At 35.7% G+C, this 25,914-nt stretch overlaps 2 protein-coding genes and 1 long non-coding RNA gene across 7 annotated transcripts in view; 1 reads left to right on the top strand and 2 right to left on the bottom strand.

Annotated features, from left to right (window-relative positions):
• Window positions 1–40: 40 nt before the first annotated feature.
• Window positions 41–18,413, bottom strand: LOC125658044 (ankyrin-1-like). Of its 5 annotated transcripts, XM_048889081.2 has the most exons (6): window positions 11,398–15,942; window positions 10,159–10,737; window positions 9,764–10,073; window positions 8,735–9,084; window positions 2,609–2,672; window positions 41–119 (listed from the first exon to the last, which is right to left on the bottom strand). In XM_048889081.2, the coding sequence occupies exons 2-6, from the start codon at window positions 10,711–10,713 to the stop codon at window positions 67–69; spliced, it is 1,332 nt and encodes a 443-aa protein (XP_048745038.2). In that variant the 5' UTR covers window positions 10,714–10,737; window positions 11,398–15,942; the 3' UTR covers window positions 41–66. The 5 variants fall into 5 exon arrangements, with proteins under 5 accessions (XP_048745038.2, XP_048745044.2, XP_048745041.2 ...); XM_048889087.2 differs by lacking the exons at window positions 41–119; window positions 2,609–2,672 and adding an exon at window positions 5,164–5,745; XM_048889084.2 differs by lacking the exons at window positions 41–119; window positions 2,609–2,672 and having other exon boundaries at window positions 8,614–9,084.
• Window positions 18,414–20,274: 1,861 nt separating this feature from the next.
• LOC130050226 (uncharacterized) lies at window positions 20,275–21,029 on the bottom strand. Its single transcript, XR_008798651.1, has 2 exons — window positions 20,724–21,029; window positions 20,275–20,629 (listed from the first exon to the last, which is right to left on the bottom strand). It is a non-coding gene; the product is annotated as an uncharacterized LOC130050226 (long non-coding RNA).
• A 1,459-nt stretch (window positions 21,030–22,488) lies between these two features.
• The window catches only part of LOC125659897 (uncharacterized), a 4,364-nt gene continuing 938 nt past the window's right edge, over window positions 22,489–25,914 (top strand). Inside the window, exons 1-4 of the mRNA XM_056149646.1 lie at window positions 22,489–22,795; window positions 24,026–24,772; window positions 24,917–25,021; window positions 25,897–25,914. The exon at window positions 25,897–25,914 is cut by the window's right edge and continues 938 nt beyond it. Of these exons, the coding sequence (XP_056005621.1) occupies window positions 22,622–22,795; window positions 24,026–24,772; window positions 24,917–25,021; window positions 25,897–25,914 (1,044 nt within the window). The 5' untranslated portion in view covers window positions 22,489–22,621. The remainder of the gene's footprint in view (window positions 22,796–24,025; window positions 24,773–24,916; window positions 25,022–25,896) is intronic.

Here is a 25,914-nt window from a genome sequence, read left to right as displayed (position 1 = left end):
AGGTGGTTTCGCCCCACTTACCTGTTCGCCCTTGGTGGGTTCGTCCTCGGTGGTATCGCCCCAATTTTAACACGAGTTACGAATGGTTGAAGATTGAGCGTGGTTTTGCCCCGATTTACCTGTGCATTTGAAAAGGCAAATAAACAAATGAGCAATTAACAAACAAACAAACAAAAATAAAAAAATAAAAAAAAAATAAAAAAAACAACAATCAGAAATAAAACTTAAAAGAAAATTAGAATAAATGCATGCAATGAAAATAATAATAATAATAAAAATAATAGGTGGGTTTCCCCCCCCCCCCCCCAAGAAATTACAGTTAATCTATATTACAAATGCAGCTACTTTTCAGTACAAATGAGCTATTGTTTGATATATTGCGACCAATAATTCATCGCAAAAAACAAAAGCATGTTGATTTGGGAAAGTAGACCGCATATTAATAATATCTGCTCCCCAACCCAATGACTACTCGAATCTAAAATTGCATATGTTACATATCTCCATACTCACGCATGCCTTCAAACATTTAGTGATATATTACCATCACTTTTATATAAAATATATGTACTAAATCTCTGTATACAATTGTGTAATTGTGATGAGAAATAAATTCAGTTCAGTTCAGCCCACCACCAACAATATTCAGGTATGGTAAACGTGTAATAGATGTCATCCTTACGAAACTTAGACATAACTGCTACTCAATATAATCAAGATTCGCTACAGTGATCGTAGGTGAGCGGATCAAAGGATCTAATTTTAATCAGATTGAACCGCTACCCAATTCTGATATCACTGACTTCTGAAGCTCTAGTGGAAAAACTCGAATATTCATACCATTTTTAAAGCGCTAAGCGTAGCTGTGCTTTATTTTCTTCGTTTGCAAATTATAATTATACGCTAGAAATAGATATATATTTATGTCATGTAAGATGTCGGTCGGATAAAGGGTGTCCCGAATACTGTATAAGATCACAACCCTCTTGGCACGCTGAAGATCGTTTCCCTGATGTTCGAAAAAGAGTAGGCGGCCGTCAGGAAACTCAAACACTCACAACCAAACATATTTCAATTAGTTAACCGCCGTAAAAAATGGCTGCCAAAAACGGCGTAAAACATCAATCAATCAATATACCGTGTAAGTTGCAACACAGAATTGCAAAAGACGTCGAAAGACGATCTGGACGAACAAAGGTAAATTACGTGTATGTATATTTGTGTATACTGTGAGATAATCAGTTTGAGGGTGGATCATGGTAATTATGGCAACCGGAATGAAATAAAAACTGCCCATCTGTCGATAAGAAGTAGGATTAGATTTAAGTACTCGTTTAAACACTCATAGGCGCAGTCTCAGATTCGGCGGTCAGGCGGCTCTCGTGGCGAACATCATGCCAAAAGTCACCCGAAGGTCTATTGTTTTCTTCTTCTTTTTTTATTTTTATGATTTATCCTAGTTTCGTGTATATACATGTACATGTAATTCACAGAAAGTGATGTTTTTATAGTTTAATCTTTTAGGATCTGCCTTTGTGGTCCAATTTAGAGAAACATGTCTCAGCAATGCTGGCATCCATACGGGAGTCCATAAGTAACTGCAGCATGTGATACTATAACTATAGATATAATCCCCTCTAAAGAATACCATTCTCTGCGTGACATTTTCGTCAAACTATATTCTTCCATGTGGAGCAGATACGTAGAATATGGACGTGTTTGTTTGTTTTTTCCTTTTCTTTTAATTCTGGATCATTTCCTCAGGCTTGATTACATATATACATTTGTTTAATCTAGCTATTCAAACTGTATACCGACGAGCCTCCCCCACCCCGACTATTAGGAAATCTTTTTCTGGAAGGTTGACTACATATAATCCATCGGAACAATTTCTATATAGATTCTCTACATGTACATAGTAAACATCTCCCTAACTGTATAGAAAATTACTAGGTTTTCTACACATAATATACATGCACATTGTAAACATCTTCCTAACTGTATAAAATATTACCAGAAGGTTTTCTACACATAATATACATGTATGTAGTAAACATCTCCCAACTGTATAGAATATTACTAGAAGGTTTTCTACACATAATATACATGTACATTGTAAACATCTCCCTAACGGTAAAGAATATTACTAGGTTTTCTACACATAATATACAGGTACATAGAAAACATCTCCCTAACTGTATAGAATATTACTAGAAGGTTTTCTACACATAATATACAGGTACAATGTAAACATCTCCCTAACTGTATAGAATATTACTAGAAGGTTTTCTACACATAATATACATGTACATTGTAAACATATCCCTAACGGTAAAGAATATTACTAGGTTTTCTACACATAATATACATTGTATATATACACTGTATATCTTATACATATCATGAATTCATGTAAATGAAGTACTTTAATGCGAATCAAAGAATTTGCAAAATTGTCTCCGTTGCCAGGTAGAAATTTCTCAGAAAAAATTGGTTTTGGCTAAATGACATGGGGTGGGGAATTGAGGATATGAAAAAGTAGGAGTGATGAATTATGGGTAATTAGTTCTGTGGCGAATTGGTAGGGACACATGAGTTGTGTTATTACCTTCAGCTTCATTGTAGAGAATCATCCGCTGTTTTAACAGGCCCGACAATGTTCGTGTTGTCATCTATCAATGAAATTCATATTATCTTGTTTTGTGTCCATAGCTCCAACAATTTCAGAAGTACACTTAAAATTGTGTGAAACAACATGTTCGGTTCTTATGTTTATTTTCAAATCACTAAGTACACGTTCAAGTTTATCACATAATTTATTTGTGTATGCAAGGTGAAGATAACGAACAGTGATCAATCTCATAACTCCTATAAGCAATACAAAATAGATAGTTGGGCAAACACGGACCCCTGGACACACCAGAGGTGGAATCAGGTGCCTAGGAGGAGTAAGCATCCCCTGTCGACCGGTCACACCCGCCGTGAGCCCCATATCCTGATCAGGTAAACGGAGTTATCCGCAGTCAAATCAGTGTGCCAAGAACGGCTTAACAATCGGTATGAAACACGTCAGACAGCATTTGACCCAATGCGAGGTTGTATTGACGAACTAGATCGTTATAACGACCATAGAATTTGCGAAATGCTGACTTCAATCGAGACTGTTGAAATCCCTGTACCATCAACTTGTTTGTCAGTAGCTTACCTCGATTTAAAAACTGACTATACCCAGAACAAGCTCTTGCATATCGAATCAGTTGAGATATATAAACACCATATGCTGGTGATAATGGAATATTGCTACATAAATGTGGGAAGTTGACGATGGAGAAGCTGAAATCATCCCGTTTGTCATACAGTTGAGTTGTCAGTTATTTCAATGAAAATGAATATATTCACAATTACTGTACATATTTATGTTGTAAACAGATGTCAAAGGGGAGTGAATAAGTGAATGCAGAGTCTCATAAGGAAACTTCCCAGCCGCTTAAAGCAGAAAACGTAAGTACAGGGATAAGAAAAACTTTAATATGACGCAAACTTCTCAATTTTATGTAAAAGACCCGAGTCTATTGGATAAATTGATCTTTTCAGAAATGACCCTCTCGGAAGAGAAAGCGACTCCTCTACCCGGGTGAAACACTGAAGGAAAACCCTCATGACTCATGTATAGCTTAATGACGTTGCTTCTAATTATAGATTGCACCGTGCAAAAGTATTGATTTTCTTGACCTCTAAGCGCTATGCGAAGGTAGCAATGCAAAGGCACCTTAGCCAAAAAGGTTTCATGTACAGATTCTTATTGATTTTTAGATTTTGAATTACTAAATAATCACTTTTATAAATTAATTATTACAGACGCAGATTCAAACGGGAGTTTTAACTGAAGAATGACCTGCTTCTGAGTCCCACTGTCCCCCAGGATGAGGACAAACATGCCACCTTTTTATACATATTTTATCCACTGTCCAACGAACTGCATTTCCGGGAAAAAATGCCTCTGCGGATATGAATGTAATCCCCATACTAGATCGGTTGCAAAATTACGACTACTTTAAACACGACTTGTTTACTACAGCGATGCATAAATTTGCCAATAGGTGGCGATAAACCGGAAACGTGATGACGAAAGCAAAATCCAACTGGCGACAATAAAGCGCAGCTACGCTTAGCGCTTTAAAAAGTAAATACACATCTGGTAATCAAGGAGAACACACGGTATCATAAATATATACTGATTTTGACTGCGGATAACTCCGTTTACCTGATCAGGATATAGGGCTCACGGCAGGTATGACCGGTCCACAGGGGATGCTTACTCCTCCTAGGCACCTGATCCCACCTCTGGTGTGTCCAGGAGTCCGTGTTTGCCCAACTATCTATTTTGTATTGCTTGTAGGAGTTATGAGATTGATCACTGTTCGTTATCTTTTCTTTTTGGGTTGATATAAGATCTTTGAATTTGATAACATTAGGTCAATGTGAATAATATTTCCCAAGTTATAATTTCCTAACATCAGACAGTTTTTTGGATTCTAAAATATAATGAAACTCATCTGCAATTTGGTTATTATTACATAGTGAACAAAGTCTATCACAGAGTGGTATTCCATGCCATCTCCCAACCTCCATTGGTAATCAGTGATTTGTTGTGTTTAAAGATTCTGTACAATTGCCCTTTTGAAGAATTATGTATGCCACGGGACCATTTTTGTATCAACTGATCTTGTCATGTTTGTTTAATAATTGAATTTATCTGAGACCTTGTTCTTGCCATATATAAGATAAACCACACATATCAAGAATTTTCTGTATACAATCTATCCATGGATTTTTTTAAAATTCCATCATAGTGTAATTTGAATAGATGTTTATACAAAACATATACAATTCTATTTTCTTATAATTCTACAGTATACTAAAATATATAGAGGGAAGCGACCTGTTTCGCCATAGACCATGTACGCTGGCGTGGAACTTTTTAAATTGAATACATGTTTTAAAATGAAATGTCAGTATATGATATATTGTGTAGAATATGTCTTCCTAAAGTCCGCTTGATTTTCTTTAATTAGATTAATTTCGTTTGCAAAAGCTTTCAATCTATTATTAAGAGTGCAAGTGAATACACACGTACTTTTCCTGGACAGCTTAGTAGAGTAATTGGGTTTCGTGGGATCGCCTTTATTTTTATATATAAATTCAACTAAACCAATCAGCCATTCTTCTGGAACACATCCACCGCCATATATTATGTTTAAAAAATTCAAATAAACTGGCATAAATAAAGATAATGTGGATGAAATATTTTTGTTCAATATGCTGTCAAATCCAGGGGATTTGCTGTTTTTATTTTTCTCACGGCTTCTGTGATATCATTTTCACTAATTCCGGAATTCAGGAACCCTTCGGATAGTTCAATAACTTCAGCAGCGGTTGTTGTTGAGTAATCAGCATCTTGATAATGTGGTTCATCAGAGTCAATTTCATTGACATATTTAAAAAAAATGTACATATCATTTATATCCACAACACATTTTTTTGTCTTTACTAGAGGCATTTAAAATTTTGCAAGAGTCTTTCGAATTTGTTGAGACGAATTTCTTGGGACGAGCTCGTGAAGCGTGATCGTGTAGCCCTGAACATGGACTTTACCAAGTCACTGGATCGCCATGTGTGGAGAGGAAGACTTCGCTCTCGACAGACAGACAGGTCACACCCTTGACACGAGGATTAATCCATGGCCTGTATAATCACAACTGGTTGATGATTTAATGGCATAACATCTAAATTAGGTAAATAGTTTAAGTAGATTGTAACATTTCTTCCTTAAAAGCAAGACATTTACTTCTGTGTCAGATTGTGAGCCTGTTCAGTCCAGTGATGAAGATGAATCAATCTGATGTAGATGTGTATGATGACTTTAAAGGGCTATGTACGTAATAACATTGTGTGGAAGGGATGAACATTGTTGAACTTGACATTTTGGCAAAAGAACTAGGTAAAGGAGTTATTTACATCTAATGGGAAATTTTATTTTAAAATCATTTTGACATTTCGTTTAAGGGAATTACAAGAAATACATTGAAGTGTAACTGAAATGTACATGTATGTATGTAATGTTTATATTAGATATTTTACCATCAATTCGATGTATGATTTTCTGTGGTATTGGAGAGTTTACATTGTAAATGATATACTAGCTGCTTCAAGCCTTCCCAGCATACTCCGTTCCACCTTCTACTTTATAGAGAAGGGAAGGATGCATTTGAAGCAGTCGCTAATGAAACATGCAGTAATGATGCAGTCTGCAGAAAAAGCAGGTAAACATATGAATACATATAGATACATTTACAAACATTTCATATACTGTAATTCAGGGGAAATGATTCACATGCAAATACCAGTGACCAAAAAGAAATCAACTGTTGCCAAATTATTAGTCATTTCATAGCTAATTATTTTGCAAGTTTGGATATTTTCATACATGAGATTTTATTTCAAATTTGCATGTAAATTGAATGTTACTTCTATTTTGATTTTCCCTAGGTAACAAATCAAAGTATCTTTATCCTATTATTAACTTGAAGATGCTGTAAGATGTATGACAGAAACACCATTAAAGTGTATCAGTTGATTAAATCTAATTATCTATGTGCATTGCTCTGTGTGTAGTATATATTTGAGTGTTTTGCTCTATGTAGTATTTTGTGTCTGTGTGTATCACTGTGTGTAGTATTTATTTGTGTGTTAACACTGATCCATTTTAATTCAATATGTGGTTTTTGTTTTAGTTTGAAATTCACAGATCTTGTTTTAATGTTTGTTGCCTGCATATATGTTTCTATTTCCTCAAATTGTTTTAAAAATATTCATCCTACTGTTGTAGCCTGTTGTGTTGACAATATTATACCCCTTAACAGCTCATGCATGTAATTTTACTGCTTTGCTCATATGTATGCATAAATTAATTCAGGTGGACACTAAAATTCTGTACAAAAAAGTTTATTCTTACAATAGCATTGTGTAGTTTCTTCCTGTATCGTTTCTCACTTATCTGAGAAAGATTTTTGTTTTTTGCCACTTTATAATTTTCTTACAAAAAGTACCAGTTTATTTGGATCTTCCTATTTTAGGAAAGATAACTTTTCCATCCGGAATTTCAAAACTAACATTTGTTTTTAATAAAGTTTTTATATATGGCTGTGTAGAAACTTTTTTTTCAATCTCACTTTTTCATATCATTAATATACTTGTGTTTTCAAGAAATTGAATTTTAATGCTAAATCTAACTTTTTTCCAGAAATAATTTTAAAAATATGATGACTAAAAATATTGTTTTGTTGTATTTAAATTCAAACATCGTAAACAGGAATATCTCAAATGACAAATTGAGGAGTTCTGGAGTATGCAATTGAAACTTGATGAAATTCAATTTTCTTTAAAAAAAAAATGAATAAATCACTGTGACAAATAAACGACAAATACTTGTGATCCGGGGTTACTACAGATGTTTCTATGAATATGAAAGGTGAAGATAACGAACAGTGATCAATCTCATAACTCCTACAAGCAAAACAAAATAGATAATGTAGTTGGGCAAACATGGACCCCTGGATACACCAGAGGTGGGATCAGGTGCCTAGGAGGAGTAAGCATCCCCTGTCGACCGGTCACACCCGCCGTGAGCCCTATATCCTGATCAGGTAAACGGAGTTATCCGTAGTCAAAATCAGTGTGCCAAGAACGGCCTAACAATCGGTATGAAACACACCAGACAGCATTTGACCCAATGATAGGTTGTATTGACGAACTAGATCGTTATAACGACCATAGAATTTGCGAAATGCTGACTTCAATCGAGACTGTTGAAACCCCTGTACCATCAACTTGTTTGTCAGTAGCTTACCTCGATTTAAAAACTGACCATAAGCAGAACAAGCTCTTGCATATCGAATATGAGGAATTAGTACAGGAAACATCACGAGGTGTATCATTCTACCTTAAAGACAATATTCCAAGTATTATTTGTGTCTTAAAGCGTGCAGAGGAAGCATTGTATTTCTTGGAAATTTAAATTTCCCTTTTATGTAATTGTCATAAAATTAGAAGCCATTAGCAATAAAGTCGAGTCAGAAAACTGGGCTAGAACACATGTAAAAGAAATAAAGCTAGTCTAACACGACTCCCTTACAAACTAAGGAACCTTAACTGATATTGATGGAAAGTCTGTGGACATGAAATCGTGGAATATGTTTTGTTTACACGCTTTTCTTTCTGACTATCCGTCTCACGAAGACATCCCAAGCTCCGGTCAGCTCAGTATATTCCGTTACGCTACAACTCCAATACCATTATTCGTACGGGAAAGTAGTCCCAGAGAATTGACACTGCACGGAGTTTAGAAGACATGCTATGCTCACTAAAAAAAAAACCGCTATTCAACACTAATAATTTTGAATATTAGATTCCGATATATTTCCGTAACCATCAGTCAATTTGTAAGTAAATACAGTCATGGTATAGTCTTATTTGAACTTGATTGGTGAACCTTGTGATGTCTATAAACTATTCAAAATTCATAGAAAATGAGGAAAATATATAAAAGTCATGTCAAATTCAGCAGGAATTTATTAGGAGTTCGCTACAACGCTATTATGTCGTGCTTCAATGAACTTGGCAATGGAAGACCTTGTAATTTTTCAGAAATATTAGATTTTAAGAGATGTCTTACATTCAAAATGACAATTCTTTGAAGTGAACAAGGTGACCTCGCTAGTGCTTGCAACATGGACAACATGTTCTTGTCGTCTCTGAGCGACTCAGGCGTCGAATCTAAACAGGCATTGTCCTGTAAATAGTCATGTTGGGAGAGATTATACCCGAACTGAATCAAGGTATCCACTATCTCCCACTGCAATAGCTCCACTGCTAGTTCAAATGGGTTATACATTCGTTCTTCTTGTCGTCTGCGGATAACCATGGCCTTGGCTGCCACGTCTGCATTGTGACGTAACAAATGTCGTGTCGTTTTTACGTCTCTGTTGCCAACTGCAGCAAGTAACGGAGTAATACCAGATATAACTGAAAAATCGCATTGCTGAATATAACATAAAGCAAAAAATAAGAAACTCTGATATTATTACCAAACAACAGTTACACGTAGATTATGAAATTCTACAAAAATAGTTATGGCCAGTTTTAGGTTACCTTATTATGATTGGTGATTGTCGTCATCCATCGTGAAGAAATACTTTAAGTAAGATAATGACAAGCTCTTTTTACCAAATGTTATGAAAATAGATTTCCTATACATAAGGGGTCAGACTCTAGAGCAGAGCTATATACATGTACATGTAGGGTAAAGAGTGATAGCATATTTTTCTCTAGTAAGACAATCCTCTTTACATCGGTGCAATGGGACAAAATACTACATGCATGGTTATGAAGACTACTACCAATATTGTAGAATTCATTACCCCTGACTAGTTACCGAGGCTTCAGGGAGAGGCAATCATATAGTGTAAATACGGTCCATGATATTTTTAAACAATTCTCTTTTAGGCTTAGAGAGTGGAAAAAATTGAATCTGGAAAGCTAAGGACAATTTATTTTCAAATGATCACCACATTATTTGATTGAGCTGTCCATGGAAGAAGAGTATTGTCTGTTAATGAGGTGACTTTTAAAGGCTCATGAGCCTTTTGGTCAGTCTTCGAACTGAAATTTGATTTCGAATCGAACAAACACAAAATAATCTTACATTTCACATTTGGATCTGCTCCACAGCCCAAGAAATATTCTACAAGTTTGGCAGACTTCAACAAAGTTGCCACCATTAGCGGGTTACTGTACTCGCATTTATTCATGTTTAAGTCGGCTCCCATTTGCTGCAGAAGAACAATTATCGTCATGACGTCATCACTGACCGTAGGATCTAGACATGTTGGCCGCACTGAAGCCGTCATTAGATTAGTGAGGGGTGTACCACCACCTTTGTCTAAACTATTGGTATCTGCACCAGCCAGCAGCAACATAGACACCAGCTCTGTGTGTCTCTTTGTCACTGCAAACTGGAATAAAAATAGAAACTCTGTTCTCCTATATCCTATTTGATCTGAAATTATATCTATATTGCGTTGCAAGAAATACTGGTACCTGAAGTGCAGTTCTGTAATCTAAAACGTCCTTTAAATCCACCAGTGCACCTTCCTTAAGGAGAATGCGAACCATTTCCTCTCTGTTAGACAGTTTCGGTGTTATACAGGCAAACATAAGCGGGGTAATACCATGCATGGTACTAATGTTTATATCCGCACCCCTCTTAATGAGCAAGGTAAAAATATCTACATTGTTTGACTCTATCGCAAAATGAAGCGGCGACTTCTCGAATTTATCTCGTATGTTTACCAAAGGAGGGCTTATTGACAACAGATATTCTAAGACCTCTGTGTATTGAGAAATAATGCTGTGAATGAACGGCGACATGCCCCATGCATCTCGTGCATATATATTTGCACCAGCCTCCACCAGTTCTCGAGTGATTTCTAAATGTCCTTTCCCGCAACACAAGTGGAGGATAGTGAAGGATAATGCTGGACTGTCGTTATAATTCTCATTAGGATTCGCGCCCTCCTGTAATAAATGACGAAGTTTTGTGACATCATTCTTCTCGACGGCATGATAGAGTGCTGCAGGAATATCATCTCCCATCCTCGGATATCCAAATTTGTAACACTACAATTCAAGTAACAACAAATGTATTTCGTTGAGACAAGGCTTCATTTTTCTCTGTTTTTCCATTACATCTAGAATGTCATTAACACAGCAAGTTACATATACAAACTCTCCGAATTTCACACTTCGCAGTATACAATTGTACGTGTATTTACCTTTTCCCTTTCTTTCCATAATATATGTAAAGCTTGAATATTTTTATGTTTTAAACGGACTTCTGATATTGATATGTAAAGTTGTGAAACGGAGTTATCTGCTGTTTTAGATAATTAAAATAATGGAACGATGTATCAAAAATATCATGAAGCCTGTCCTTACTTAATAGATAAATAAGTTCAGATTCGTTATATAATACACTAAACATACAACACAGGGCCACTTGTCTTTCGTTTAAGAAAACATAGTCCAATTTACGTAATTTCGTAAGTGAAAACGTCAAATTTGGAACTAATGATGAAAATGTTTAAATTTCTCTAACCTCGTCATCAATAAATCACTCTCTGTACGATTACTTAACATACATACATTTATATAATCTATTGTAATAAAAATGATAGAAAACAGAATTAAGAAAACGAAAGAGTTAAAGGGGAAGTTGAAGATTCAGTCAAAAAGCTAAATATATTTCTAAAATCTAATTGTAAATGAGTTAGATCTTACCTCTGTTTACTGAGCGAGGTTCTTAACAGACGGAGCCACCAAATAATCTATTTTTATCCCATCATCTAGCCCAGATGTACACATTACAAGATGTTTATTCACGTTTTACACAGCGTAGTATACAATGCACGTGGTGTAAAGTGTGAGTAGTCAATAAATAGGAGAGAAAAGTCAGATCGGAGAGAAAGATGTTTAATGTTGTCATATTCTAAAACATCGTTCAGGGGCGCGAGAGGATAGGGTGTGGAAGGAGATAACAGGAAGTGGGGTTTAGAGTGTCCCATGCCCCTTCTCAATATCTACATAAAATGTTATCAGAGCTCGAGTGATGGGTAATTGGGGGAAGTAAATTGTATATTGATTTTCAATACATGTAACAAAGCCAGCTGGCTAATAAATATTTACATTTTCAATGTTTTTGCTATTGATATTTTTACAAATTGTAACGATAGCCATATCCACAGGGGCTACATGTAAGTCCGTTTTGGGTCCGAACTCTGTGATACCATAAATATAGATAGGGGTCTAACTCTGACCCAGATAAAAAAACTACCCACTCGCATCAAATGTCTAAAATATCTTAAACTAGGTACGCTATGCGTAATTTGTCCTTGCATAGATTAATATTTTAACTATACTTGCATGCCAAATTTCAAGCCACAGGTTCTTAAGTATAGCAATGCTGTACGTCATCGTTCTCTCGAATTCACATGTTTATTTATTTTTTTGGTGAGTAAATGTTTATTGGCATTTATCGGTTTAGGACTTTTCCAAACCACTACATTTCAACCTAACCAGTGGATATGGGGTATGGTGTTCAATCTAGGATCTAGAGAGGGTACACATATCATACGTTCGAAAGGGCACTCGGCAAGACAATTTCAGGGCACTTTCATTGTACATGTATCATACTATGATAGTAATAGAATAATCATTTAGCTTCTTTAAAAGTTAATACCAGCTGCCTTGATTTTTAAATTTTTCAATCAACCTTGTGAAATAAAGAACAATTGTATATATTAACAAATATTTTTAAAATATAAAATAATTTATAGAGAAAAAAGGGCATGGTGCAATTAAAAAGGGCATGGCGCCAGCGAAAAAGGGCATGGCGCCAGCCAAAACGGGCATGGCGCCATGCTAGTTTGCTTTAGAGTTAACACTAGGTGTAATTAATTTGTAAAACAATATGTATACAACAAGCACTCACAAATAAAGAAAGAAGAAAAGAGGACAGAACAGTATGAAACAAGATGTACTGTGAGCAATGCTCACTAAGAATATCCCCCGCTTACCCCAATCTCCCAAAGGGTGTTGTTAATAGGTATAAATTACCTCTTTCCTGGGTGTAAAAATATGATATGCCTTTGTTGAAGAAAATGGAAAATATAGTCCGAACACAAATTCATGGCATAAACCTATAATTTTGACCTTGAGATCAAAGGTCAATGTCATAAAGAGGTCATGAATGTACATGACACATAGTCTCATGGTGATACACCCATGTCTTATGGTATGACTATGTCAAAACCCTATAATCAATTTTGAGAAATTTTGAGGTCAAAGTTTAAGGTCATATAGAGGTCATGAAGGTACTCGACACATCGTCTCATGGTGATACACTCATGTGTCAAATATGATATGCCTATGTCATAGAACAAAAAAGTCATGGCCCTGACAAGAATCCATTGTAAAAACTTTTAATTTTGACCTTGAGGTCAAGGTCATATGGAGGTCATGAAGGTACATGACACATCGTCTCATGGTGATACACTCATGTGTCAAATATGGTATGCCTATGTCAAAGAACAAAGAAGTTATGGCCCGGACACCAATCCATCGTAAAAAAAAACACCTTTAATTTTGACATTGAGGTCAAGGGTCAAGGTCATATAGAGGTCATGAAGGTACTCAACACATCGTCTCATGGTGATCTACCTGTGTGCCTAATATGGTATGCCTAACTCAAAGAACAAAGAAGTTATGGCCCGGACACGAATCTGCACAGACAGACAGACGGACGGACGGACGGACAGACAGAGTGATTCCTATATACCCCCAGAACTTCGTTCGGGGGGTATAAAAAGTGTTACCTTAATAATCTTCTTCGTGTAGAGTTACACGATTCTTTTTCTCAGCAGCATCAACTGTTGACAAGATCTGCCATTTTAATGAAAGCACTAAATACCCGATATACTTAAAATCTCGAATACCTTAAAATTGATCAAAACATTATTCCTGTGATATTGCACCTAGAGAAGGAAATTGAACATTATTTTTTGGCTTTCTTAATTTTTTGTTTTTGTTTATTTTATTTCATTTAGATTATTATTACCCATTTTTCCGTTCTTTAAAGCGTTAGGTTTTTCGGGTCTTTCGTGCGTTTCTCAAAATGGCAGTCAGAGTCAGGAGTTGATGTTTTGTAAAATAAGTGACCCAGATACGGTGAATATAGAGAACTTTAATAAAGTATGAGGAAGTAAGTAGCGTATAATTGATGTGAAATTTTCATTGACAGGTCCAGAATCCTCCACACTAGTCTGAATTTCGCTGCTGTCAACTTCGCTTAATCAATTTATGATGCAGAAATTTAAGATAAAATTGTTTTATCGCTTGTAAACAAATTCCCGAAATTTAGATTTACGAGTATCTACGTAGGTCCTAACTAGTCTATAATATATGTACACAACTTGTACCCACCCAGGCGGTCAATAATGAATGTGTCTCCATCACAGAGAGCTGATATCTCGGAAATCGCGTATTCATATCCTCAAAATTGTAATTCATTTCTTAATTAAACTTGTTTTCAAACCTGTGTATATCATGCAAGGTGAAGATAACGAACAGTGATCAATCTCATAACTCCTATAAGCAATACAAAATAGATAGTTGGGCAAACACGGACCCCTGGACACATCAGAGGTGGGATCAGGTGCCAAGGATGAGTAAGCATCCCCTGTTGACCGGTCACATCCGCCGTGAGCCCTATATCCTGATCAGGTAAACGGAGTTATCCGCAGTCGAAATCAGTGTGCCAAGAACGGCTTAACAATCGGTATGAAACACGTCAGACAGCATTTGACCCAATGCGAGGTTGTATATATGCAATAAAATATGTTCAAATCAAACATGAAGTAGAATACATAATTCTTCAAAACGTCAACAAAGCCAGGGCCATGCTAACAGGAACGTATTCTTGTAATATAACTGATTCTAATATCACGATGTCTGCACATCTGGTAAGATATGTGCCCTTAATTCAAATTAGGATTCTACCACTAATATTCACCTTAAGACCCAAAGGTCAAACGCTTCGTATTCTCTTCATTGTCACAGATAGTTACACTACACTCATAACCTTGATGCATGTAAGTATGAAACTGAAGGGCTATAATTTGTTAAATTTCATGCTGTATACAGCCTTATTTCCCTGTATTTTAATTTTCGATATTTTTCCTGGAGGCAAATGTCATGACATTGAAACTGCAGGAAACACTGCCTTTAGCCACAACACGTAAATAGAATTCGGGCGTATTACTTTTCCGTAACTCTTAAAAATATGTTATTTTTACCTTTCTGCAAAAAATACTACTACGTTTCCGCAAAATAATATACAGCTATTATTGTACCCAAGCATTAACGTTTCCACAATTTCCCTGTGGCGATAAGTTAACATCTTATGTGTCTGCTGAATCTAATTGTAGGTTTCCACCATGGGCAGCAACTCCAGATATTGGGGAAAAGCGTACTACAAATGGACCAGTCCTTTTATGCCCATTTCAATTCTCAATTTTATTCCCCACATCCAAATAGTATTGTATTCATGAACGTGTTGCATAAACTCCAAACAAGAACTTACATAAAAATCATGTCTCTGACAGCACCAGCAACAGTGCGCAAAAGTGACAAAGAAGAACTTGACTTTTTGTGTACAGAATATGCGAAATATTTGAAACACGAAGTTTCCCCGAATTCATTTTTAAAGACTGTCGAGTACAAATGTGGTATCCAAACAGACATGTAAAATGTTCTAGCACCAAATTAATACATATGCAGGAACATTTTATGTTGTGCTATTGCTTAGAATTAAAAATGAATGCTAGTATTTCATGCAGTGCTGTATGTTGTATTGTCAGAAGTCATAGAAATATAATCCAAGAAGAATGCTTTGTTTTTGGGGTTTTTTGGTGTTTTTTTAAAACTTTAATCCAGGTAAGATATTTGTGGGATCGTAATGCCATATATTTTTTTTTTTTGCGGAATATAGAATAAAAAATTGCGGAATCGCAACATTTTATCGAGGAAAAGTATTATCAATAATAAGTACATGTAATATAATTTGAGGAAACGTAATGCGCCATAGAATTCACTTTAAAAAAGGAACTCGTGAAATCAGGAGAAAGAAAGTGTGAAATTAAAAAGGATCGAATTTTAAGTTAGTATATTTGCGTAGTAATTACAAGTAAACCGACAGTGTTTTAAATGGGAATACAGATGAAATCAACAATAGGACTATATAAATCCAGCCTTGAAGAATACCGTTAATTGCTATTTTGATTTGTTATCACACCGCCATACAAATCAGATCTCTTTGTAACGTTGCTGGCAATGATAACAATTTAACTTTATCGTGAAGACCTCTCCTTAGACATTTACGAATGAATAAAGCGGTAGCTTTAAACAAAGAAGGTGGCTCTGAAACTAAACGCTGCAGGCGACGGAGGGCTGCCTCATTTTGTTGAAGAAGGACGGGTATATTGCTGTTATTGTGAGGGTCAGAGAGATAAGGGTACTTGGATAAGTTATAGCCATACATATGTAAAAGTTCCACCACGTCAAAATAACCAAAGTGAACAGCCAGCTCGTACGGATTACAATAGAATTCATCTCGCCGCTTGATGACTCTTCCGGGGAGATGAAAGGGACTATTGTACTCCAACAGAGTTTGGATGGAAGGAATGTCATGGTTACCGACGGCTGCCAAAAGTGGAGTGACTCCAGACGCAACTGAAAGTAATAAATACTACTCTGCATCTTACCCAAATTATAATGTAATCTTTAACCGGATGAATGGGAGTGAAAGACAATTAAGTTTGAGATAAACTTACAAATTAAGTCAGTTACATGTATATTCAGTTCCTGATATTTTTCTGATAAATTTACACACCAATAACTTACACCGAATACCCGGGTCTGCTCCATGATCCAAAAAGAATCGAACCAAGAACTCACACTTTATTAATGACGACACCATTACCGGACAACATTCCTCACATGTCGTCATATTGAGGTCACATTCGGCTTGGAGCAACATCACGATGATAGTCATACACTGGTTCGTTGGGATTGATCCGTCGGATTGAACACATTGGCGGATTACGTTCGTCATTGGTGTCCTTCCAGCTGCATCCAGAGTATTAGTATCAGAGCCGACCCCCAGAAGAATTTGTACTACATCAACCTTCAGTTTTATTGCGGCGTACTGAAAAAAGAATGATATGTGGAATAATTCACTATATATGAAATTCAATGAACGTTTACGAAAAAATAAAGACAACATGATCACCGCTTGTGATATTCTGTCAATTTAATCCGGTTGTTTCTGATTTCCCGTGTTATAGGGATGCAAATGTACATGCTTATGTTGTTATATTATATGATATAGAATAATTAAAACATGAGATAATTTACATAATGATCGAAGCTGATTATATTACTTATTTATTTATAGCTTCCATTATTTCTATATCCTCAATACACCTATCCATTTATTGCTAGTAATTTTATTGGATCCGGGTTAGAATAGGTCTTCAGTACCCCTTGCTTGCCGTAAGAGGCGTCTAAATGGGACGGTCCTTCCAATGAGAACGTCCCGTGTCACAGCAGGTGTGGCACGATAAAGATCAAAGGCCGTAAGCGCCGAGCATAGGCCTAAATTTTGCAGCCCTTCTCCGGCAATGGTGACATTCTCATATGAGTGAAACATTCTCGAGAAGGACGTTAAACAATATACAATCGATGAATCTAGTATTTAAAAGAAATATTTGTAATCTAACATGTTTCTTAATGTCAAGTAAAGTTTAAGTACCTTTATGGAGAAATGAAATACTGCAGCATTCAAACAGCACAGCTTTTAGATTACTAACAAAATACGGGTAGATATGAATATAATTATGTAAATGAATATCACATAACAGAGTGTCCTATACAAGGGAACCGTACTTGTAAAGCGGTGCGCTTCGCAGCTACGTCTCTCAAGTTAACCAAGGCCCCGTGATGTATCATCAGACGGATCATTTCCGTTTCGTTTTGAAGGCCAGACGAAGAACACAGCGCCATTAAGGGGGTTATTCCTTTCAATGTTCCGATGTTAACATCAGCGCCATGACTTATAAGGAGTTCCACAATAGACACACTATCGGACTCTATAGCATAATGTAACGGGGCCTTCCCGTATTTATCACACATATTAACAACATCCGGCTCACGCATAATGAGAAATTCAACCATCTCAGAAAACTGCGGCATTATTGCATGTATCAATGGAGACATCCTCCATTTGTCCCGTGCCAAAATATCTGCTCCTCCGTCAACCAAGACCCGTGCAGCTTCAAGATGTCCTTTCCCACAACATACGTGTAGAATCGAGCTAGAACTGATATTTTCCATGTCGTGGTAATATTCGTTTGGATTTGCACCGTTGTCTAAAAGCTCCTGAATTTTGTCTGGGTCATTTTTGCTAACAGCATAGTAAAGTTCAGCGGACCTGTCCACCATCCTAATGGTTCATTTCATCAAAATGTTGAGGTCTGAAAAATATTGCCTCTGCAGCGCTCTTCCACATAGCAGCGATGAAGAATTTCAGATAAGCATGCAATGCGCTTCAAGAGGGGTTGTTTCAAGATACAAAAAAAAAAAAAAAATCCCCAAAGATATTTACAGTTATCACACTTGTTTTGTGTTATAGCAACATTTGTTACTTCCTACAAAACACCAATAAAGGCTGGCTGACGAAATTCTGTGTAATTTGATATCTAGGGAAAGGCCTATACGTGTAAAGTTATATTGATACCGAAAATATGGATTTTTACATCAATTTATATTGTTGTTTATGAGCTTATTGCGAATCAACACCAGAGTTTAATATTGAAAACATTGAAGATTAAAATCATTAATTATTAGATATGAACAATTTAATTAAGAACAATTTACAGACCATGAAGCGTACTACTACACCAGTGGAACGATGAACGAACGCTGATCGGTTTGGAAATTTGAACGGTTTTTATCGGGGAACGAACGTTGAACGGTTTGAACAGGGTTCGGAACGCTTGAATGTGAAGAACGAACGGTTTTGGTCGGGAACAGAACGATTGGGCCAATATGGAAATGAACGGTTGAATTTGGCCTCGATTTCAAATTCTGCATTTCGGTATTGTTTACATATAGATATATTGCGTTAAAAAGAGAAAGAAAGATATTGGATTTACAAATTTTTACCAAATAATCTAAAATTATTAGAAATTCTACCCAGATTATTGCAAAGATCTAAAAATGCCGCGATCATTATTCTGATATACCTTCGTACGTAATAACTGGTTCTAAGAAAATTGATATACATTTCACTTGCATTTCGTGTTTTGCTAATACAACAATTTAAAGTCGATAATTGAAAGAATTCAAATTTACAATAAAAAATGTTACAAAACAAATTTATATAATAAATGACTGAAGAATGTTTATTATTCAATACAGATTATTCGTCTGCATTCCGAGATCGATATATGGCGATGCAGGGACGAGTTAACCCTCTTTCACATGTGTGAAGTTTTCTTGGACTGGATTTAAAGCAGTTGATATAATCCGTAAAAATCAAACTAAATACTCGAAATATTTTTCAAAATAGATCTAGAATAACCTGCCATCTCACCTTCTTGTAAGAACAAAATGTAGACTTAGTCCGGTTTGGAGACTGCGATGATATCATGATCGTAGCTATATAGGTGAACGATCGGCTGTATATTTGTGAGCCGTAGTAGAATTGAAATGGAGTTCTTTTGTTTTCGTGTATATAACGAGATAACCTCCGCTATCTCGAAATATAAAAGCCTAAGGTAACGCCTCGACGTGCATGTTTCAAAACATTTCTCGGTCGAGGTTATCCTGCATCATCCTCGAAAACAAGAACTTTTAGGCCCCGTGTTAACGCAGGTGTGGCACGATAAAGATCCCTCCCTGCTCAAAGGCCGTAAGCGCCGAGCATAGGCCTAAATTTTGCAGCCCTTCACCGACAATGGTGACGTCTCCCTCTAATTCTCGAAAGGGACGTTAACAAAAGTTAATCAATCAGTCAATTAATATTAAATATCTTAAAGTGGAATGAATGGGGGTGATTAACCATGTACATAAAATAAATAAAAATTGTCACCGTTCAACTCAGAAATGTCAGCAGTTTCTTGACATTATTTTGAAATATTTTTCAGTACAAATGACTGCAGAGATGTTATAAGAAAATATTTACATTTGCCAATGCACTTCCTTATATGACAGTACTAATGAAATTGATGTTCAATTTCGTGTGACATGAAATTGGTCATGTAATCAGTTTGTTCTTGCGTATGAATACAATCACCGCTTCAAAAGTCAGTTCCTGTATTTTCACCTGGCTTCTTGCTTATGCAATGCAGTGGGGGATTTAGACACACACACACCCCCTTCTCGCCACAAATTTGAATAATTGAAATAGTGTGAGTAAAATTCCAGATTGGCACCCAAAATGACTAAGCATTTTGGCTAATACTTGACTTTCACACACACCCTTTCGTAAACCCTGGATCCGCCACTGTAATGACATCATAACAGAAATAAACGCAGCAGGATATTTATACAGTTTATTTTATAAAAAATAAGAATTTCATCAATTTATAAAAGAGAAACATTAAACATACATATATCGTTCTGTTGTTTCATTTTATACAGTTTTAAATACCGTCTGCAACTTCTGCATGGCGAATTTATAAAATAAAGTTCTATGATATTGGAGGCGAAAACATGTAGGCAGAGTTATAAGCCTACATGTATTTACTTCATGATGATAAGTTAACCTATTGTTTCCTGGCAACTTCCATCACGGCTATGACCCGGCATGATTATTAGCGAGGCTGGTTTCGAGGCTCGAAAAATTTACATGTTCATGTCAGGGTACCGGTGGGAGTCTTCTGACATTAAAATCCTACAACAGAAATCTCTCAAGTGAACAAAAACTCCGTCAGTTCATTTTTATCTTATTTTACACACACTGAAGGTAAATAAAAGACGCAACCTACCTGAACTTGGTCTAAATATGTCCTACTGTCTTGAATCGTCTCCTGCATGGCTACAACCGCGAGTCCTAACGATGAACATACCGTTGTTTCTTTCCAAAACCTGACTAAGAGCTTAACGTTAACTTGACCCATCATATCCACCATCAATTCTCGCAGATCCTTTGAATTTCTGTCGAAATCTGTGATCAACAATTGCGTTTTCAACTTAGTAAGCTAGACCGACGCCAGTTTCTCCATCGTTGATCGCGACCAAATCACACCACAGATGTAGTTTACTCCGCTCTTCTTGTCATTTCAGTTAACTTTACCCTCTAAATTACCTTTATTTTTACACATGTTTCGTCTTTTTTTTTATAACATTTTCAATTAAATATCTATATCTTATATTCTCTTTGATATTGTTCCTAATTTTTTATTCGATAAAACTCGTACGAACTATATTTTGTGTTTTACGATCGTTATTTTGGTCATCTGCTACATAATCATGGAAGCTTGGTAAAAACACAAATCAAAATAGAAAATATAAATATAAGAAATAAGATATCATTTTTTAATGTTATTGGGATATGATATGAAGTTGGTACGTGATCAAATCTACTATAACGCCCTTCGGGCGTTATAGGATTTGATCACGTGACCAACTTCATGTCATATCCCAACAACATTAAAAAATGATATCTTACTTCTTAAAAAGAAATCAGTTTGTACGTGTATTATTTTTTGGAAATTTAAACAATGACTAGTAACTGTACAATATATAGCTCGTTGAAATTTGTGAAAGTGCATTTATGGATTTAAATTTGTATTTCATTAAATAAAAAAAATAAATGTTTCATAGCAATGATTGCACAACTGTTTTGAGCTGATTATGGGAAAAGAAAAGCAAATTCCCCCATTTTGTTGTTACTGTTTGTTCTGTAAATATAGAGTTAAGTTTTGTTTAAAAAAACATCTTTGATGTAAAATGGTCCCAATAAATAATTATAGTCAATATATGTTTTTATTGACACATCAATTTACGATGAGGAGGACGATTGTGTATTTACCATGATACAAGTCGTATATTGAAAATGATACACCCCCCCCCCCTCAATTTTGAAATTGAAAAGTAATGATATTAAAAAAAAATAATGATAATAAATAAATAAACATGGAACAATGTTTTAATCTAGTAAGGGAGTGCCCGCATTGCTTCATTATTCGTACTGTATTAATATTAATTGACCGGTTGACGGTGCATGTGTTCGGTACATGTGCAGAGTGTACTCAGAAAGACCTGTTTGACATGTGAAGACTCAGAGGGGGATATCAAGGGAGCTAATCTCACATTAGGCGTGCACTCCGTGTCTACTCATCCGCATGATACTACACCAGGGATAAAAATGTGAATAACTAGGGTGGATATGGTTACTCCTACCTTTCTTGAAACCTCGTTTCTCTTGTAATTTCCCGTATTTCGTCCACTCACGTACCTCCTCAGATCTTTAAAATAGTCCATATTCTACTACGTTATGTAAAATTACCCCCCATGTACCCCACAAATCCGCTCCCCACACAGTTTATTTACCGTAACCCACAAAAAGAACACTACTCTAATAAACGAGAATTCAAAGTTTATTCTTATATACATGTGTATTGTACATGTGTATATGAGATCAAATGAATTATACAAAAACATGGATTAATCAATGAATTCATACATATCTGTGTTGTATGCACAATAAATATAGATTATATCAGGTACACGTGTCGCCCTCAAAGATTTTCTTCTTCTCTGACCACATCTGTCACCCCCAGCATCACGTATTTACGGGCATTGATTGCGTCGCCACGCTGAAAAGAAACAGATATTGTTCAAATAAAGTAAAATGATGTGAACATCTGAATGTAGTTTGATTATGATTAGGAGAAAAGCCAAGGAATATAGTGTCTCCAGTTTGGAACTCGGTGGCACATCAGAATTCACAAAACATGTCCCAATGAAGAAGCTGAGATCCATGAAATCCGTGAAGTACGTTATCTTAATTGCGTTGGGGTTCCTCCTCCATTCAGGGTACAGATTCCTAACAAAGGTAGGTTTTATACAGAGTACAGATTCCTAACAAAGGTATGTTTTATACAGAGCACAGATTCCTGACCAAGGTAGGTTTTATACAGAACACAGATTCCTGACCAAGGTAGGTTTTATACAGAACACAGATTCCTAACAAAGGTATGTTTTATACAGAGTACAGATTCCTAACAAAGGTATGTTTTATACAGAGTACAGATTCCTAACAAAGGTATGTTTTATACAGAGTACAGATTCCTAACAAAGGTATGTTTTATACAGAACACAGATTCCTAACAAAGGTAGGTTTTATACAGAACACAGATTCCTAACAAAGGTATGTTTTATACAGAGTACAGATTCCTAACAAAGGTATGTTTTATACAGAGTACAGATTCCTAACAAAGGTATGTTTTATACAGAGTACAGATTCCTAACAAAGGTATGTTTTATACAGAGCACAGATTCCTAACAAAGGTATGTTTTATACAGAGTACAGATTCCTAACAAAGGTATGTTTTATACAGAGTACACATTCCTAACAAAGGTATGTTTTATACAGAACACAGATTCCTAACAAAGGTATGTTTTATACAGAGCACAGATTCCTAACAAAGGTATGTTTTATACAGAGCACAGATTCCTAACAAAGGTATGTTTTATACAGAGTACAGATTCCTAACAAAGGTATGTTTTATACAGAGTACAGATTCCTAACAAAGGTAGGTTTTATACAGAACACAGATTCCTAACAAAGGTATGTTTTATACAGAGCACAGATTCCTGACCAAGGTAGGTTTTATACAGAGTACAGATTCCTAACAAGGTATGTTTTTGTGTACTAAACAACATATTCTAACAAAGGTGAGTTTTATGTACTAAACAAAGATTCCTAACAAATATGTTTTTATGTACTGAACAAGAACGCGGATCAACCAAGAAATATAGGTCGCCCTTGTAAGATATGAAGGTAGAGAATGAACAATGGTGACCATTAGTGTTCCTCTTTCAAACTATTTATCAGGGCAATGCAAGTTTAACCTCTCTTTTCTGTTCTTCAGTTAAAGTTTTTGCTTGTTTCTTGTTAATAAAATAACGAGAGAGGAATTGATATAAATGCATATGCACTTGTTTTCCAATCTCAACAATTCATATGATATGTACTTACATGTATCATGTTTTTGTTTCTTGAAATAAATACAGTATTACACTAAGTTTATTGTATACTGGGTAAAAATGTGTTTATTTTCAGCCAAATTCTGAACGAGAGATAATCGACATCACTTCTGAAGATCTGGTGAATGGTGACGCCATCGATTATTTAAAGAATAGCTGGGACGACGAGGAAACCAAATTTGCTGAGGAAAGAGACTCAAATGTCAAGGCCAAATTAAGTGATCACGCAAAGAAAGTTTTAGAGAATCAGAATGCAAAGAAGATCGAAAGTGTAAAAATTAAACAAGAAACAAAGAAGACAAAGACGGTGAAAAACTCTGAAGAGAAAAGACAAACTGAAGGCGTGGCCTTAGAAAGTATTGCAAAACAGCTGCGCGAGAGTAACCATCTCAACAAGCAAATCAAAGACAGTGTTGTAGATGTCAAATTTCATCCAAAGAATGATCTTGAGAGAAAAGACTTGAAAAATGAAATGGAGATAGAGAACCGTATAGCAGAATTAATGGATGATGAGGAGGATTCACAGAAAGCAGACCAAATGGCAGTGGAGGACTACAACGACCCCCAGAAACCGGTCCGCAGAGACCCCAAGGTACAGCAGGAGTTCCAACAGAAAGCTGAACAGATAGCCAAGGTTGTCCACAGTAAAAGTGTCGTTCTGTCTGAGGGACATCACAGTCACGACATCCCGGCCTTTGTCACCGCCGTCTCACAACAAACTATCACTCAGGTGGAACATCTCGTGGCCTCTATTCAATATTTTTATCCACAGGAAAGCATTTATGTGTTTGATCTGGACCTTAATGATAACCAGCGAAAAAAGGTACTTGAAGAAATGTATTTACATCTATAGATCGCTATATCACCTTACTTCAAAATCAAAATAAGACATTGTTATATAAAATTTAAGCCACGCAATATATTTCTGTACATAGCTGTGTGATTGCAATAATTTTATATTTTACAGTTGTCTTCACTCTGCAATGTGCGCATGCGTGGTTTCTGGTTAAATCTGTTCCCCAGTTTCATCCATGATTTATCGAATTTTCATTGGCGGCCTTTAATCATTCAGGTAAAATTTTCTTTGTTACTTAATGATTTCATTAGACTAAGTACTTACTATAAGTGTACGGATTAGATTTGTAATTCAAGCAACACTCCTATAGTTTTTCTTGCATGTTGCTTATGAATAAATGTTGTTTCAATGTGGTAACATAGATTGTACCATAGTTTGGCATGTTTTCTTTTGTTAAAAGTGTGGGTTATCTGTACATAATCAACAATATTATATGGGGTAAGTGACTTGTACCATAGTTTACTATTAATATTTATTATATTTTATTATAGTTTTCGGAATCGCGGTCGCCTGTTTACAATATGATGCCAATTTTTTTTGGTATTTACATTACACTTTGTACACCATATATTTCTATTAAAATGACTTTCTATCAACAAAAATTGTATGATCATTAATTATTATAAATAGACATGCAGTAGAAGAAATACCAGCATAGGAGTTATTGACCTTGACAATTTTTTTATTCTAAATAATTGATCATCTAGATGGAAAATATAAACTTTTTCAGTATCAATAGGTAACCTTTTTTTTATTATTTTATCCAGTGAATAAAATTCCTTTGAAAGATACATTTGTATCATGCGCTAAGTTTAATTTAATACAGATTTTTCGAAAAACCTTTGACATCACTTGAGGATCGATCAAGCTTATGTATTTTGAAGGGTTTGGTAATAATGCTGACTATGACGTTATGGTACAAAGATCAATGGACGAATGACGTCACTGTATGAGACAGGTGGTTAACATGAATTATCCTGTAGACGTTTGCCGAACCTTTAACCATAATGTACAGGGCTGAATTCCGCTTCTTGTGTACCTACATATGTATTTCTTAATTATGTCTTGATGAAATATATACAAACTTTCAGACGGCTCTGGCTGAGTTT

The sequence above is a fragment of the Ostrea edulis genome, chromosome 9, assembly GCF_947568905.1.
Source record: "Ostrea edulis chromosome 9, xbOstEdul1.1, whole genome shotgun sequence".
Lineage (NCBI taxonomy): Eukaryota > Metazoa > Mollusca > Bivalvia > Ostreida > Ostreidae > Ostrea > Ostrea edulis.
Note: the sequence above shows the minus strand (reverse complement) of the source record. Positions and strands in the feature narration are given on the sequence as shown.

Bases quoted from the DNA above. Each gene is read 5' to 3' on its own strand.
- LOC125658044 (XM_048889081.2), bottom strand. From the start codon at position 10,713: ATGGGAGATGATATTCCTGCAGCACTCTATCATGCCGTCGAGAAGAAT. The intron at 10,074-10,158 runs GTACCAGTATTT...TTTTTATTCCAG, and splicing joins ATTACAGAACTGCACTTCAG to TTTGCAGTGACAAAGAGACA. The intron at 120-2,608 runs GTAATAACACAA...TCAAATGCACAG, and splicing joins TCTCTACAATGAAGCTGAAG to GTAAATCGGGGCAAAACCAC.